Genomic DNA, 15,857 nt, shown 5'->3' on the forward strand with positions numbered 1-15,857 from the left:
ATATTTTGGTCTCCTTTTCAGAAGACTTGTAATTCAGTTGCCAGGATACTCCCTGCCTTTTATTTTAGAGACATTTTCCTATCCAGTTCATTTCATGTGGGAATCACAACCATTTACAAGATTACCCTTCTAAACATCCAGCTTCCCAATGAAGACATAAAGTAGAATAGCTATTTCTACTCCCAGGTCCTGAATGGAGAAGCCAACCTGCTGTGGACATAAGCTTCCATGCTGGTAATGCTCTGAAACTGGTGCAATGTAGCAATCTACTCTAAATTATTAATGGAAAAAAATTCTGTAACTTAGTTAAGGAAATTTATTCTTTAAGAATCTTTCACACAGATATGAAAGTCATGACTATTTTGTTTGAGGGAAATTTAAGTAACAGAGAGTCAATGGTAGCTTAGAACAAAAGCAAAGCCATGTAATAATATGTTCTGAAAACAGCTAGCCTAAAAACTAATGTTCAGTGATTTTTTTAGACTACATTTAGGGTATTTAAGATTGTGAAGACTGAACATTAAGTGAACCTATGATACAGTGCAGACTTAAACGTCACCATTTTCTATGCTCCTGTCACTACAGTCCTTTTATGCTACATGTATAAATGAGTTACCCTGACTTGCAAGTCACAATTGACCAGGACAAAGGGAAGCCAGAAAACGCAGTGCAAACAGAAAGCACAGTATGCGCCCTCCTCCTAATTCAGTATTTAACACACTGGTGACCACTCCATTTCATGAAAGGAAAACATGAGTTACGGTTTGAGTAAAAAGTATTTTTATGGGAAAAAAAAAGGCTGAGCGTCTTGCCTAGAAAAATCCTTTAATATCTCATGTTACCTAATACAGTAAGAGCCTTTCGAAATGCGTTGAGGATTCAGTTTGCATGGGAAATCCACCTGCCTCAGAATGGCTAGTCATCTTTTTAATTGAACGATTTTAAGTAGCAAAATCGTTCAGAACAGAAAAATATATTATCTGCAATAGACATCTCAAGACAATAAAGTTATATTTACAGGATGCTGTCTATAATCAGAAATCACCAAGAAGCAAAAATAAACTATCATTTCATTGTCCTTTCTCTCAGCAGTAGTTTATGGCCACACACTAAGGAGCGCCAAGAACCAAAGAAATATGTTCCAGGTGAAATAAATTTCCCAGAACAACTCTCATAAAATAGTTTTTTCTTTCCCCCTGAGAATCAAGTAGATCATTGGATCGCATGAGACAAAGACGAGCTCTAAATCTTCTATCATGTAAGATCAAAATTCTGTAGGCATTTCTGTTTAGAAAAGCTAAAATGTACAAATGATAAAAACTAAATAGCAAGACACGGTGCTTAGTACCACAGCAGAAATTTATGGTATTTGGTAAAATATACATGTGACATTTGTGGATAAGTTTATTGCTTTTTGATGGGCTTTAGCACCACTCTGAGGAATAAAAGACGGTTGGATTAACCAGTCTTTAGTCACAATATGCATTTCTAGTAAAAAGCGTTTCAGAAGGAGCACTGAAAAGCCAAGAAACTTGCGTTCTGTTTGAAGTGTTTCCAGCGTCATTCACCAGGCGAATGGGGGACTCAATCTTAGTAAATTGTAATGGATTTGATACTGTCAGTCGAATGATTCAAATATAAAACCAAGGGAGTCAAGGTATTCAAACTTACAAAAAGTTAGTACACTGCAAATTTTCATGCCAAAAAAAATTTTTTGGATAGTTATTGCTTGAATGACCAGTGGCTATACATGTGAAATTTTCAAAATCATGATTGATAAAATTTCTTTAGTATGCTAAAATTTATCCTAAGGGAGAGAGAAATGTGCAATGGCTGTGTAGATAGTGTCTACTAACTGTGGAAAACAGACCAATTTCTCTCAGAACTATTTTAAAAACTAGTATCACCATGGTGATTTCAAGATTCAGAAATAATAAAGTAACATCACACATGCTACACAAAGTCAGCCAAGTATTTTCAGCTACCACTTTACTCAGTCTTTAGAGAGTATAAGTGAAGTAAATGTCCTTAATCTAAAAGTTGTGAACAGATAAACTGCTATGCAGAAGCACAAAGATATTTAAAATGTCAGCTTCTATAAGAAGTAATTAAAATTTCAAAGCCAAACAATCTAACATCAAGTATGATTTCCTCTGAAACCGACTTTATCCACCAGTTTCTTTTCTTGATCATCTGGATTACTCAGCATTCTCAACTGGTATCTTTGTAGGAAAGTGTGACACTATCTCCCTTCAAGTAGCTTGACTTTCCAAAAATGACTATTTCAGGAGTGGAATCTCTAAAAATAATTCTGCCCTGCATAATCAGTCACTTTTGGAAGCAGGCACAAGAATTTTCATAAGAGTGGTAAAACTTGAGAGTGCTATGCAAGTTGTAGTGCAGCATGATCTGTACACCCTTGGGGCAGGGTCATATACTGATGCTTGACATGGAAAAAGAAAACAGTCTTACACTGTCACCAGACATTTTACAAAGAAAAATGTCTTAATCTTGTTTTTAAGTTACAGTCACTCTCTCTCTCTACTTACATATATGTACATATATACATACTTTTTTATTGATGGGGTGATGCAGAAAGTCACAAGTGAGAAAAGGACACTAAGTTTTAATAAGGGGAACATAAAGTTGTTTTCACCAGCATAGGTTCACATTACAGAACACCAGTATCGACAGCATTCTCATCTATTTTTGGTACAGAAGATGGTATCCTCTACATAACCTGGTAAGGCTTCAGTAATTCAAACATAAAACAAACAAACAAAAAACCCAAACAAAACAAAACAAAAAAAAACCCAGCCTATTAGTTTACAGTTTATTTTAAAAATTCTGAAAGACACTGCAAGTTCTAAACTTGAGTAGTGCTACTCATACACAACCGTCTGGTCAAGAATGCAGTAAAAGCACACCCTTTGGAGGGAGCTTTGCCACAGTAGAGCAGTGCAACAAGAAAACTTATACATGGCACATTCTCTTCGTATTTTGTAATGTAAAAAGTTACAAACATACCTAATCAAATAAATAATAATAAAAAAAGAATTTGATGTATTTGTTAAGTATCCTAAAACCACTACATAGAATAATGGCAACTTTCACTCACAGATTATTTACATGGTAATACCCAGTGTGGGTACACTGCTACAAAACTCAAAACAGAAGGAGTAAACTTGAAATGTTTTCCTGTAAAGATCTAGCAGCATGACTATCTAATGCTGTGTTATCCCATAGCTTCTGAAACGGTCCTTTTAGTCTGTGTCTTCATCCAGTTCATAATTGTCTTTATCATAAATATCTTTTACTAGAAGAACCCGTACAAGCATATTTTCCAGGGTGTTCCGGTCCAGGGAAGTAGATGTGTACCACACAGGGCTATCTGCAGAACTAGAACATTCTGGTTGCAAATAAAAAACATCCATTCTCTGATTAAGATTCTGTGGACTTTGGAGGAAGAGAGAGAAAAAGTCAATTTCATATAACAGAACAAAATCCCCATAACTTTACTTCTTTCAAGAACAACTCAGCCCCCAGCATCAGATGTGCTCAGCATCTTCTGCCTTGATAACTGCATTGTTTTATCAGTAAATTTTGTGACAAAAGCATGAGCTCCCTATATTTCATAGACTCCAAGACCCTACTAATATATACACTATTATTTTAGTCATTTTTATATTGGGGCCAATTATAATCTCAACTGCATTAATTTAACAGTGCATGTCCATTTCAGGAAAAGGTAAATGTGAAAAATGACTTAAAATGATGAAAATATGCAACACATTAAAAAGCCTTATAGCATTATACAACAGGGGAAAAAAAACATTAAAAACCAACAAGACAATACTGAGAAAGGAACTCCCATCTGGCAAATAACCAACTGGAAATCCATGAACTAAATTAATGGTCCAGAATAGAGCCAAAGAAATCTACCTTTACACCAGTTATAAACACGGGCATGCTAGAGGTAAAGTTCATACTTTTAGAAGTTCTTAAGAGCCACCCTGGAAACCATACTATGATGTGAGAAGTTGTTTACAAACCCAACTCTGTCCTTTTTCTGAAAGTCAGAGTGCTTATTTAAAACAACACTCAAAATGAAACTATCTGACAGAGGCCTCAACAGTGCCTGCTAATTTCAGACAGGGGAAGACAGTAGTCACGCAACTGGGGAACCTTCCAAAGAATGTCTTCAAAAAAACTGTTTTCATCTCTACCCATTGTACCTACTTTGAAACACACCTACCTTTGCACTAGGAGTTGGCAAACAGTGGCCAGCAACCTGTTTGTATAAAGCCATGTACTATTATATAGTATATGGCCTCTTTCTAGTTGTAGACAATCAAGTAGATAGAGACAATACCAGAAAAACCTAAAATAGTTATCTCTAAACAGAAAGTTTCTGTCCCTGCTTGGCAAGCAACAGAACTGCTCTAATTCTCTAATATAAAAGACAACAGCAGAGTGTTATCTTTAATAAAGAGTGACTGCTTAACATGGACGAGAGGCCTAAAGCCTATGTGTTATGTATTTCACAAGAGGGCTCTAGAGTTAAAGCTGACCATAACTTTGGAATATAAACTTTAGTTTAAGCAAAGAAAGAAATCTCAAAAATTGATAAGTACTGTCACTTCTTAATGGGTATAGGTTGGTCAGGTGTGTGTGCGTGTGTGTGAGACAGAGAGAGAGAGAGACAGAGAGAGAGAGAGAGAGAGAGAGAGAGAGAAAGACAGAGAGAGAGAGAGAGAGAGAGAGAGAGAGAGAGAGAGAGAGAGAGAGAGAGAGAGAGAGAGAGAGAGAGAGAGAGAGAGAGAGAGAGAGAGAGAGAGAGAGAGAGAGAGAGAGAGAGAGAGAGAGAGAGAGAGAGAGAGAGATTGGGGTGTGTGTGTGAGATATTAGTTTTTTTTTTTCCTGTTTTTGATTTTTTCCGAGACAGGGTTTCTCTGTATTGTTTTGGAGATTGTCCTGGAACTCGCTCTGTAGACCAGGCTGACCCTAAACTCACAGAGATCCACCTGCCTCTGCCTCTCAAGTGCTGGGATTAAAGGCATGCGCCACCAACACCCGGCTTATATTGGTTTTTCATGACAGGGTTTCACTGTGTAGCCTTGGCTGTCCTGGAGCTCTCTCTGTAGACCAGGGTAGCCTTGAACTCACAAAGATCTCTGCCTCCTGAGTGCTGGAATTAAAAGTGTGTGCCATCACTGCCCGGCAATGCCATCACTTCTTAACAGTGTCAAATTCAACCAACTTATACAAACATTTTAAGAAGTCAAGTATCAGGCTGAGCATGTAGCTCAGTGGTAGAGTACTTAATCTAGGATGCTTGAGGCCACAAGTTTAATACACCCGTACTACAAAGTAAAAGTCAAATATCAGTAATGTTCACCTTTTAGACAAGTAGCATTCAAACATCTTCACAGGACATCTAGAAGGGTTGGCTGTGTTTTCAATTTGTTCAAATACTGGCTCATCGTCTTCATGTTTCCGTTTTCCAGTAGCAATTTTATCTTTAAAAAGTAACAATACTAAAAGTAAGCCTCCTAAAACCAATCTTTTTTTCTTTCTTGTGTATATGTGTATGTATGCTATATGCATGAATATGGGCACAGCGTGCCACAGTGTGTATGTGAAGGTCAGAGGAGTTTTAAAAGCCAGTTCTTGTCTTCTACCTACCTATCCCAGGCAGGGTCTCTCTGCTTCTGCAGTGCACACTCCAGGCTAGCTGGCCTATGTATGAGCTTCCTGGTGATTCTCCTGTCTCATAGAGTGCTGAGATTACAAACGCACCGTACTGCATCTAGCTTTTTATGTGGGCACTAGAATTTGAATTCAGGTGGTCAGACTTGTACAGCAACTGATTTTACTCGCTGGTTTTACTTAACAACACCCTAAAACCAATTCTGAGGAAAGAAATTACTAGCTACCCATAGCACCTGTTTGATCAGTATAGGATTAGGTTCTCTTCAGAGTTTTCTGTGTGGTAGGTTTTGATAATGTGTAACTTTCCAACAAAAGGAATGGAGAGACTGCGAATATAGCTCAGGTGGTAGAATGCTTGCCTAGTATGCCTGACGCCTGAGTTTGAACCCCAGCTAAGCATATAAACAGGTGCAGTGGTTCATGTCTGTAGTCTCAACAAAGGAATCAGGATCACACAGTTTCAAGGTCATTCTTGGATATATGGTTTGAGGCCAGTTTGAATTAGAACTCCGATTTAAGACAAATTACAACAACAAAAAAGACATTTTAAGATACAATTTGAAGGTAGAGACAGAGACAAATGGATATCTACGAGTTTGGGGCCATCCTAGTCTACACAGGGAATTCCAGACAAGCCAAGGATACACAGGAAAGACCATGTCTCAAAAAAAGAAAAAAGAAGGGGGGGGGGGGGAAGAGACCACAACTTTGTTGTGTTTTATGAAAGCAATTGTTTAGGCTCTTAAAGATTGGCTGAGGTGGGCTTTTAGTAAGAAAAAGCTTGAATATTCCCACCACAAACAATCTCCAAATAAAAATGCTAGGCTACTGGGGCCAGTGGTAACTCAGAGGTTAAGAACACTTACTACTCTTGCAAAAGACCTGGGTTCAGTTCCTAGAACCTGTACAGTGTCTTACCTCCAGTTCCAGGAGATCTGACACCCTTATGGCACCCTCAGGCACTGCATATATGTGATGCACATACATAATGCAGTCAAAGCACACAGGAAATAAAGATAAATTTTGATTTTAAAAGGTTACACTACCTTCATTGTCTGTTCCACACAAGGAAGACACCTGATAACGAAGACATGCTTTGTTTTCCATTGTTAAAGGATTTTTTTTCCAATGCCTAAACACGGTGCCAAAGGAAAGCCTTAAGTGCTGTTCCACTGTTTTCAGACCAAAATACTTAGTGTTAAAGTAGAACAGGGTGTTCAAAAGAGCTACTGGAGAGTGTGATCCCAGTTGTTTTATCCTCCAGAGATAGTCTTCTTCAACCCGAGAGAATATTGACCCTTAAATAGAGAGAACTATTTTTTAAAAAATTATAAATACAACAGTTTTAATTTAACCATCTAGAAATAAAGTGAATTTAAAACAGCCCAATGCCAATCCACTATTCACATTAGGAAAATGTGAATGAACCTCAAAATTCTCAAAATTACAGGTTAGTTCTTTTAACAATATAAAGGTTGGGGAACAGCCTATGGAACCACCTTCCACAGAATAAGGTACAGGATGCTTGCTTCTATCCTTTAGTAGGACAAACACATTATGATCAGAAAATAATTTGAAATATATATAATTCTTGAAAACAACATGTGCTTCTTCTCATAAACAAATACATTTTCTTCACATCAGAATTTGAAGAAAGTAGGGCACATGTTTTACAAAGTTCTTCAGAAACATTAGTTACTATTTATTTGCAAGTGAGCTCATGGGCACAAGCTCTTACATTCTAATTTAAATCATTTCCTAACTTTACTTAACATACTTTCTATAAAAGCAACAAGTCCATTATCAACTATTAACACATATTAAAAACAAAATTACCATCTGGAAGGATGCTTGGTTGCCAACTTCGGAGTATTTTACTCAATTCTTGCTCAAACATCTGGTATCCTGGATCAATAAATATGTTGTCCTTTCGATTACTACCACATAAGTACTACAAAAAAATTATTGGAGGAAACCAGCTAATTATAAGCAGTCAATGTATTACACTTTTCATTTCTTAAGAAAAAGTTGTATGTTTAAGAAAATCAAGGATTCTAATAAACACAAGAGATTACTGGCCATGGATGGGTATGTGTGTACAAATTGAAAAGGCATAAATTACCAATTAACCTGTTGCTTAAACATGCAAAGCTGAAAAGTATAATACAAAATCCTGAATGTAAACACTGGATAAGAATCATTAGTCTAGGCCACAGAAATGGTTCAGCAGGTAAAGCAATTGGCATGCAAAAGCCTGACATGTAAGGGATCTCAGAACCCACTCTACAGTATGGTCCTCTGATTGCCATCTATCTGTGCAGTGTGGCAGGCACGGACTTTCATATCACATACACACACAGTCAGACAAAATATAGAATGACTCCAGTTTATATCACACATGAAGAAAAACTTGTCGTTTTAAAGAATAATTAATGATTAAAGGAAAACATTGAGGAGACCCTAACCAGGGTGGAGGAGCTGTCTGGTGTGCTCAGGGGTCTGGGCATTGTCTCCAACATAGCAGAAATCTGAACAGGAACTCTTTTCACTTGAAAGAGTCCAGGCCCTTTACGGTATGACTTTTACTATCACACTCTGTACTTCATACCTGACATCTAACATGTTAAACATGGCTCCTAGGAAACTGCCTGACTCTGTCTTCTAGGAATGCCATTTTCCTTTCATCCTTTCTGTCTAGGAAATTTCTACCTGTATTTCAGAGAAATCCAATTTAAAGTCTTTCACGCTGTGTACACATCTGTGGAACACACATGTGCATACACATGCATGTGGAGGTCATATGTGAACATTGAATGGCTTCCTTAATTGCTTCTCCACTTTTTTGTGAGACAGAGTCTCTCACTGACTCAGGCAGACTGTCTGGCCAGGAAGCCCTAGGGAACCCATCTCCTCCTGGGATTACAAGCAAATACCACCAACACCTGGCTTTTTACATGGGTGCTGAGGGTCCAAATTCAGGACCTCAAGCTTGTACTGCAAGCACTTTACCAACTGAGCCTTATCCCTGCCCCACTGTTATACCTTTCACTGAGGTACTTGGATAGAATTGATAGATACTTGCCCTGAAACTGTGCTATAAATACTCCTTGGATAGAGGACCACATAAATATTTCAAATCCTTGAGCAAACCATATTATAGTAGCCTCCCATGCTATTCTCCCTCATGGCCCTTGCTGGTCTCAAACTTACAACCGTCCTGCCTCATATATGCTAGCATGTACCATGTACCATGCCTGGTTTATAATGATTTTTTAAGTCAAACTCATCAGATTCTATTTGATTTTTTTTCTTTTGTTGTGTGTCGTTTTGGGGGTTTATTTTTTGGGGGGAGAGGGGTCTTTGTTGTTTTTTTTTTTTTGAAACATGGTCTTGCTATGTAGTCCAGACTAGTGAAGAACTTACAATGCAGTGCCCATGCTGACCTCACACTCATAAGTCTACTTGCCTCAGTCTCCCAAGTACTATGCTAACCATAATCAGTCCAGATTCAAAACTTATGAACTACATAATTGGGACAAGCTACTACTTATAGCATCTCTCTTCATCAGAACAAGGCAAAAGAATAAGAGTAGGTACATCCAATGCTTAGCATGGGTACACAGAAAATCAAATATTAGCAATTAGTTAATGTAACCTATCAACACGAGTATGGCAATTTCCAAAACATGTCAATGTCCAGTAAACAGGAAATATTAAAATGAAAATTAGCAAAACTCAAGCTCATTTCTTAAACATTATAAATATTTTATAGTATGTAATAAATGCTACAGTCTTAAAGTCTCATGAATGTAAGAAAGTTGGTTGTGTATTTTAGCAATTACTGAGAAGTATTCATTTATATATAACTTGAAGATGGAGATTTCTGTCTCGCCAGGTCCTGCAGTCCTTCAGCCTCAAATGATAGGCAGGAAATATAGGTGGGGCTACGAGAGGAAAGAGGAGGAGAGACACAGCGAAGCCGAAGAGAGATGCCATGTAGAGACCAGGGAGATAGGACACGCCAGTGGTTCTCTGGTAAGATAAGGCCATGTAGAAATACATATATTAGTAATTATGAGTTAATAATTAAGAGAGAGCTAACCAGTAAGAAGCCCTAGACACTAGCCAACACTTTATAAATTAATATAAGTTTTTGTGTGTTTATTTGGGGCTGATTGGCTGTAGGAGCAGACTGGAAAGAAACTCCAGCAACAAGAACTTAAATTAACTACACAGGCAATTGCTCAACTCTTAAATTTATAGTGCAAAGCTTTAAAACAAAATATTGCCACATTCCTACCTCTAAAATACTCAAAGGTAAAATCCTAGAATAAATTCTGGTATGATGAAAAGTTTCTGTCTAGGGAGGCTTGGGAGTTGGAAGAGAGAATATACTATGAAAAATTCTCAAAGAATGAAAATATTAAAAACAAGAAACAAACCTTCAAAGCTAACCAAGCAACCAGAAGAAATTAGAAGTTCATTTTTAGGATATGTTTAGAAGGTGCTTAAATTTTATGTAGACTCTAAGACATAATGAAAATATAGACCTGGATTAGAATAACAAGAAAAGCCTAAAACTTTCTTTCCTTTCCTACTGAACCCCAGGGCTTTGTTTTACACAAAAAATAGTTGGTCATTACATCTGCATGGTCAAAAATTATGCCTCATGAAACAAAGGGCATATACAGTTACTTAGCATTGCTAGTGTGGTCTAGGTACATATATTTATATCCTGTATTTATAAACATGAGTAACTCTAAAGGGAATTCTGTAGCTAACCGTCTATGAATTCATTTACTTCCAACTACTAAAAAATAATGTCATCCCCAAACACACAACACTGGTAAGATCCCCCACAAAAGATTCATGAGGCTAGGCATGGTGGCGCATGTGCTAATTCCTAGCATGCAAGAGGCAGAGGGAGGTGGGCTTCTGTGGGTCCCAGGTCAGCCAGGGCTATACACTGAGATCCTGTTTTAAAACAAGAGGGGAGGGGGAAGTGCACAGTTAAGTCAATTGTTATTGTTGCTTTTTGTCTTGATACAAAATATCTAGGAAAATATTTTATATGCCCTAGATATCTTTTATATACCCTAGGTATTTCCAAAGGGATTGAATTCTACCTTTCTTGGTAAGCCAATAGATATTCCAGAAACTTGAGACTGGAGAAATGACTCACCCAAAAACACTGTTCAATATGAAGATCAGAGTTCAAATACAGCACCCACATCAGGCAGCTCACAAACACCTGTAAACACCAGCTCCAAGAATATGATAATTTCTCTGGCCTCTGTGAGCACCCATCACACATATGCACACATACATATAAGTTCGAGAAAATGATCCTTAAATTTTCAGAGACACACCTATGTATCAAAAAATTCGACCATAACTTTTATTATATTTGAAAACTTACCTCCTGTATACCAAGGCAGAGGTAATAGATGCTGTCAGGTGCGTAATTTTCTCCATTTGGTCGTCGGATCTCATTGACAAAATGGGCTAACCCATAGTTGAGCTCAGCTGTGGTATGAGAGAGTAGATCTTCTTTTAACTTTACTGATTTAGCTAAAAAGAAATAAAATAATCAGTAACTTATGTCTCAGCATCATGCTGGGCAGCTGACTGCCTTTAACTCCTGCTTTAACTCTGATGCCCTCTTTTGGCTTCCTCAGGCACACATACACACATAGACATAAATAAAATTAAATCCTGAGGTTGGAGAGATGACTAAGCAATTAAGAGCAATAACCGATCTTCCACAGGATACAGGTTGATCCCCAGAACCCACATGGCAGCTCACAACTGTCTGCAACTTCAGTTCCAAGGAATCCAACACCCTCCCTGGCTTTGGTGGACACCAGGCATGCAGGCAAAAACTCATGCATATTAAATAATAAATCTTCAGGGAAAAATTGAATTAAATCTTGAAGAAAATACTAAAGATAATTAATTACAGAAACAGATTTTTAAACAGAACTTAGGATAAAAAAACCAAAACACTTACGAGATTTTAGCTCATCTAACACCAGAAGATCTTCATGGAGCTGCCTAGTTTTGACCCAATGTTTCCATGCGTTTACACCATATGTATACTTGAAAGGAAAGCTGCATTCTGAGTTGTCAGAACTATCATCATGAGACTGGTATCCTGATACAGCTTTTCTCTTGGTTCCCTGGCAATAAAACAGTACTGTAAATCCTTCCTTTGAATCTACATTATCCCATGAATTCTATCAATTTATCTTTGAAGAAAAGCAAATAAAACAGAACTGTACTTATTTATGTTAGAATTGACTGGTATTCTGAGAACTGATGCTAGTTATCCATATTGCTTCTTGAAATCTAATTCCATGAATGTTTCTATACAAACCACAAATCAGAATTAATGAAAAATAAGATAAACAATAATAATTATAGGATTCTAAATGTCAAGTTGACACTGAAGACTGGAGAATTTTTTAGTAACTTCAAAAGAAATGTACTCATAATCCCAGCATTTGGGAGGGAGACAGGCAGATCTCTGAGTTCAAGGCCAGCCTGGTCTACAAAGTGACTTCCATATAGACTGGGCCACAGAGAAACCCAGTCTCAAACCCCCACTCCCCCTGCAAAAAAGGGAGGGAGGGAGGGAGGGAGGGAGGGAGGGAGGGAGGGAGGGAGGAGAAAAAGAGATGGAGGGGGAGGGAGAGAGAGAGAGAAATGAGGAGAGAGATGGGGAGAGAAGGGAGGAAACACAGAAGAGACACAGACAGAAGGCAAAGATGGGGACATATAGTTAAACATACATGTGCACGAGTGCACGCGTGACAGACACACACACACACTCTCAGAGAGAGGAAAAAACAATGGAATCTTGAAATTCGCAGGCAAATGGATGGCACTAGAAGAAACCATCCTGAGTGAGGTAACCCGGTCACAAAAAGACAAACATGGTATGTACTCACTCATATATGGATTTTTAGACATGAAGCAGGGGAGTGTCAGCCTACAATCCCACTGCCAGAGAGGCAGGGAAACAGGAAGGACCCTAAGAGAGATAAACATGGTACCCCACAGAAGGTGGAATGAGGCAAGATCTTCTGAGCAGATTGGGAGCACACGGTGGGGGAGGGGAAAAGGAGCCAGGAAAAAAGAGAGGGAGAGAAGAGGAAGGGAGAAGACGACATGGGGGAGCAGGAAGGTCGAGTTGGGGGAAAAACAGAGGAGAACGGGATGAGAGATGCCATAATGCAGGGAGCCATTCTAGGTTTGAGGGGAGATCTGGCACTAGGGAGATTTCCAGAGATCTACAAGGATGACACCAACTGTCAAACTAAGCAGTAGTGGACAGACTATAACAAATGCCCCTCCCTAATAATGATTTTGACGACTACCTTACATACCATCCTAGAACCTCCATCCAGTGACAGACAGAAACAGAGGCAGACACCGACAGCTAAACACAGAACTGAACTCCTGGAACCCAGTGACAGAGAGGGAGGATCCAGACCCCTTGAATATCGGTGTCAGTGAGGAGACTCAGGCAATCTATGTAGTTTTTGGGTAGTAGATCAGTATTTATCACTGGCACACAAATGAACTTTGGGGACCCATCTCACAATGAGGAATGTTTTCTCAATCTGGACACTTTGGGGAGGGCCTGGGCCCTCCCTGAAATGACAGACTCTAGAGATTCCCCCATGGAGGGCCTTACCTGGGGTGAATGGGCATGGATGGGAGGGAAAGGGATCTGGGACTGACATGGCAAGCAAGCTTGTCCTAATTTAAATATATAATAAAAAAGTATAAAAAACAAATATCTCATATGGCAGTACTTGGGTGGTTAGAGCAAGAGGGTCATGGGCTTGGGCCCAAACTTCACTACTTAGAGAGGCCTTGTCTCAAAATCAAAACAAAACAAAAGCTCTACTATTGATATGAACACCTGAAATCTTAATAGTCAATTCTTTAATTCATCTGAAAATGTATTTATATTTTCTGCTTTTTAAAAATATATTCAGTCTTCCATTTAAAAATAACAAAAAAAATCTAACCTTAAATTATGTATTACAAGATCCTGTCTAAAAAAAACATAATAAATTGTATGCATTAAACTACTGAAAAAAAAGAAGAAAAACATACCTCCTTTATTGATTAACCACATCAAAAATATTGATGAAAAAATTAATCCCTTGAAAATCATCGATTCCTTCGCCCCTCTCCTTTCCTTTCTGAGACAATCATCCTACTTCAGCTTCACTGCTGGTTACAGTTATATACCACCATGCTCATTCTAATGTCAGAGTTGAACCTTTTAAGTAAAATATTTTCTGTTTTGACCTTGTATTAAAATATATCTACCTTCCTATATTGGCAGGCATAAAAAATGACACCAATGCATCTTTCTCTGTCTGAGATGCTGCTACAGAGATACTAAGTGACTACAAGACATAAAACCATTAACAAATTCTGTACCTTTTTTTTAGATCGTGGTCTAGGCTGCTCCTCATACTCTTCTCCAAAAACAGGGGGTAATAAAAACTCATTTTCCATATCAAGCTCCTCCGCAGCTGACAAGAGAATATTTTACTTTAAATAAAACAAACAGTACAGGCTTATATTATAAACACATCCAATAAAGAAATAGTCATGTGACAGGAATGATCATTCAAACATGGGAATAAGTTTGAGACAGTTTAGAGAATAAAAGATTTATCATACCTAATATAGTCTGAGTTTTGGTAAACTCTGTTCATGTTCCTAAAAAGCCATATATAACAAGTATCAATACAGAAATTTCATAGAACTATATGATACCAGAAAGAGCAAACAACTAAAAATTTAGTTAGAAAACCTAAAGTGACAATCAATCCAGTTTAATCTATTAAGTCTTTTTCATGAAATGCTTTACATTTCACTCAATAGGAATTCAAAAATTGGGGGGGAAGGGGGATGAAAAAAGGAACATATCCGTCTCTCTCTGTTTATGGTCTGGAACTCACTTTATAGAATTTCCAGTTCTCCTGCCGTAGTAGCAGGACTACATAGGTATGTACTATAACAGGAGGCTTCTTTTATTGAGACTGCTTCTCATTAGAACAGGTTGACTCAGATCTTGATACATAGCAGGGGCTGACCTTTAATTTTGCCATTGTTCAATTGCTGGACTGGGGATCTTAGCTAAACAGCGAAGAAGCAATAAAAATGACTTGGAGAGGCTGGGCGAGGACTGAGGTGAATTGCGGGGCCCACCCAGAATATGGAGCAAAGCCCTACCCTGACCCCTACCTCCACCACAGCACTATCAATACCTTTAATTGAACAGAAAGTATTGTATTCTTCTCTAGTATCTAAAGTTCCTGTAATGAATCCAGTTTTAGTTGGGAAAAGAAAAAGCAGAGGGTAAAGGATACAGCTAAGTGGAAAAGCACATTCCTCACAACTCCACCACCCACCCAAAAAAAAAAAAAGGAAAATAAGAAACAATTATGGAGACAATGGGCAATAACTTAACATTGATGATCATTCATTTTAAATACATCTCTACAGATTGATTTAACAATGATAAAGTAGTATATTTAAGTACCTCTGGGGAAATCTATTTCAATATCCAAATCTGGTTCATATGGTACATCAGGCATGTTGGATTGTATATCTGGGTCAGAGTTCTTTGTGAGATCTGAACCAATTATGTCAGTCTCAATAATGACACCTATAACAAGCAATAATTTTATTAGAAATCAAACTTTCAAAATATTCAGTATCTGTACTTAATTTGCCAAAGGAAAAAGTACATACCGATCTTAATAGATAAGCTACTATAACAATTTCGTTAGAGTATTTTCTCTCTCTCTCTCTCTCTCTCTCTCTCTCTCTGTGTGTGTGTGTGTGTGTGTGTGTGTGTGTGTGTGTGTGTGTGTGTGTGTGTGTGTGTAAGAGACAGACAGAAAGACAGAACCAGCTAGTGTGGCATATATAACTTCACATGGCCATGCATGTGTCAGGCAGAGTTTGATGTGTTTTTCCACAGAGTCTTGCCATGTTATATAGCAGGCACACCTAGAACTCACGCTCCTTCTGCCTCAGTGTCCTGAATACAACAAGTAAGTGAGTATCTCTATGTTGTTTTAATTAAAAACAAACACCATACCACTAGTTAT

The 15,857-nt window shown here is 38.0% G+C and overlaps 1 protein-coding gene across 1 annotated transcript in view; it reads right to left on the minus strand.

Annotated features, from left to right (window-relative positions):
- Positions 1 to 2,556: 2,556 nt before the first annotated feature.
- Positions 2,557 to 15,857, minus strand: part of Zmym2 (zinc finger MYM-type containing 2) — a 75,686-nt gene continuing 62,385 nt past the window's right edge. Inside the window, 8 exon segments of the mRNA XM_040740479.1 lie at positions 2,557 to 3,456; positions 5,399 to 5,519; positions 6,759 to 7,010; positions 7,549 to 7,663; positions 11,132 to 11,283; positions 11,723 to 11,891; positions 14,173 to 14,267; positions 15,284 to 15,409. Of these exon segments, the coding sequence (XP_040596413.1) occupies positions 3,264 to 3,456; positions 5,399 to 5,519; positions 6,759 to 7,010; positions 7,549 to 7,663; positions 11,132 to 11,283; positions 11,723 to 11,891; positions 14,173 to 14,267; positions 15,284 to 15,409 (1,223 nt within the window). The 3' untranslated portion in view covers positions 2,557 to 3,263.

The sequence above is a fragment of the Mesocricetus auratus genome, unplaced genomic scaffold (assembly GCF_017639785.1).
Source record: "Mesocricetus auratus isolate SY011 unplaced genomic scaffold, BCM_Maur_2.0 Super-Scaffold_100707, whole genome shotgun sequence".
Classification (NCBI taxonomy): domain Eukaryota; kingdom Metazoa; phylum Chordata; class Mammalia; order Rodentia; family Cricetidae; genus Mesocricetus; species Mesocricetus auratus.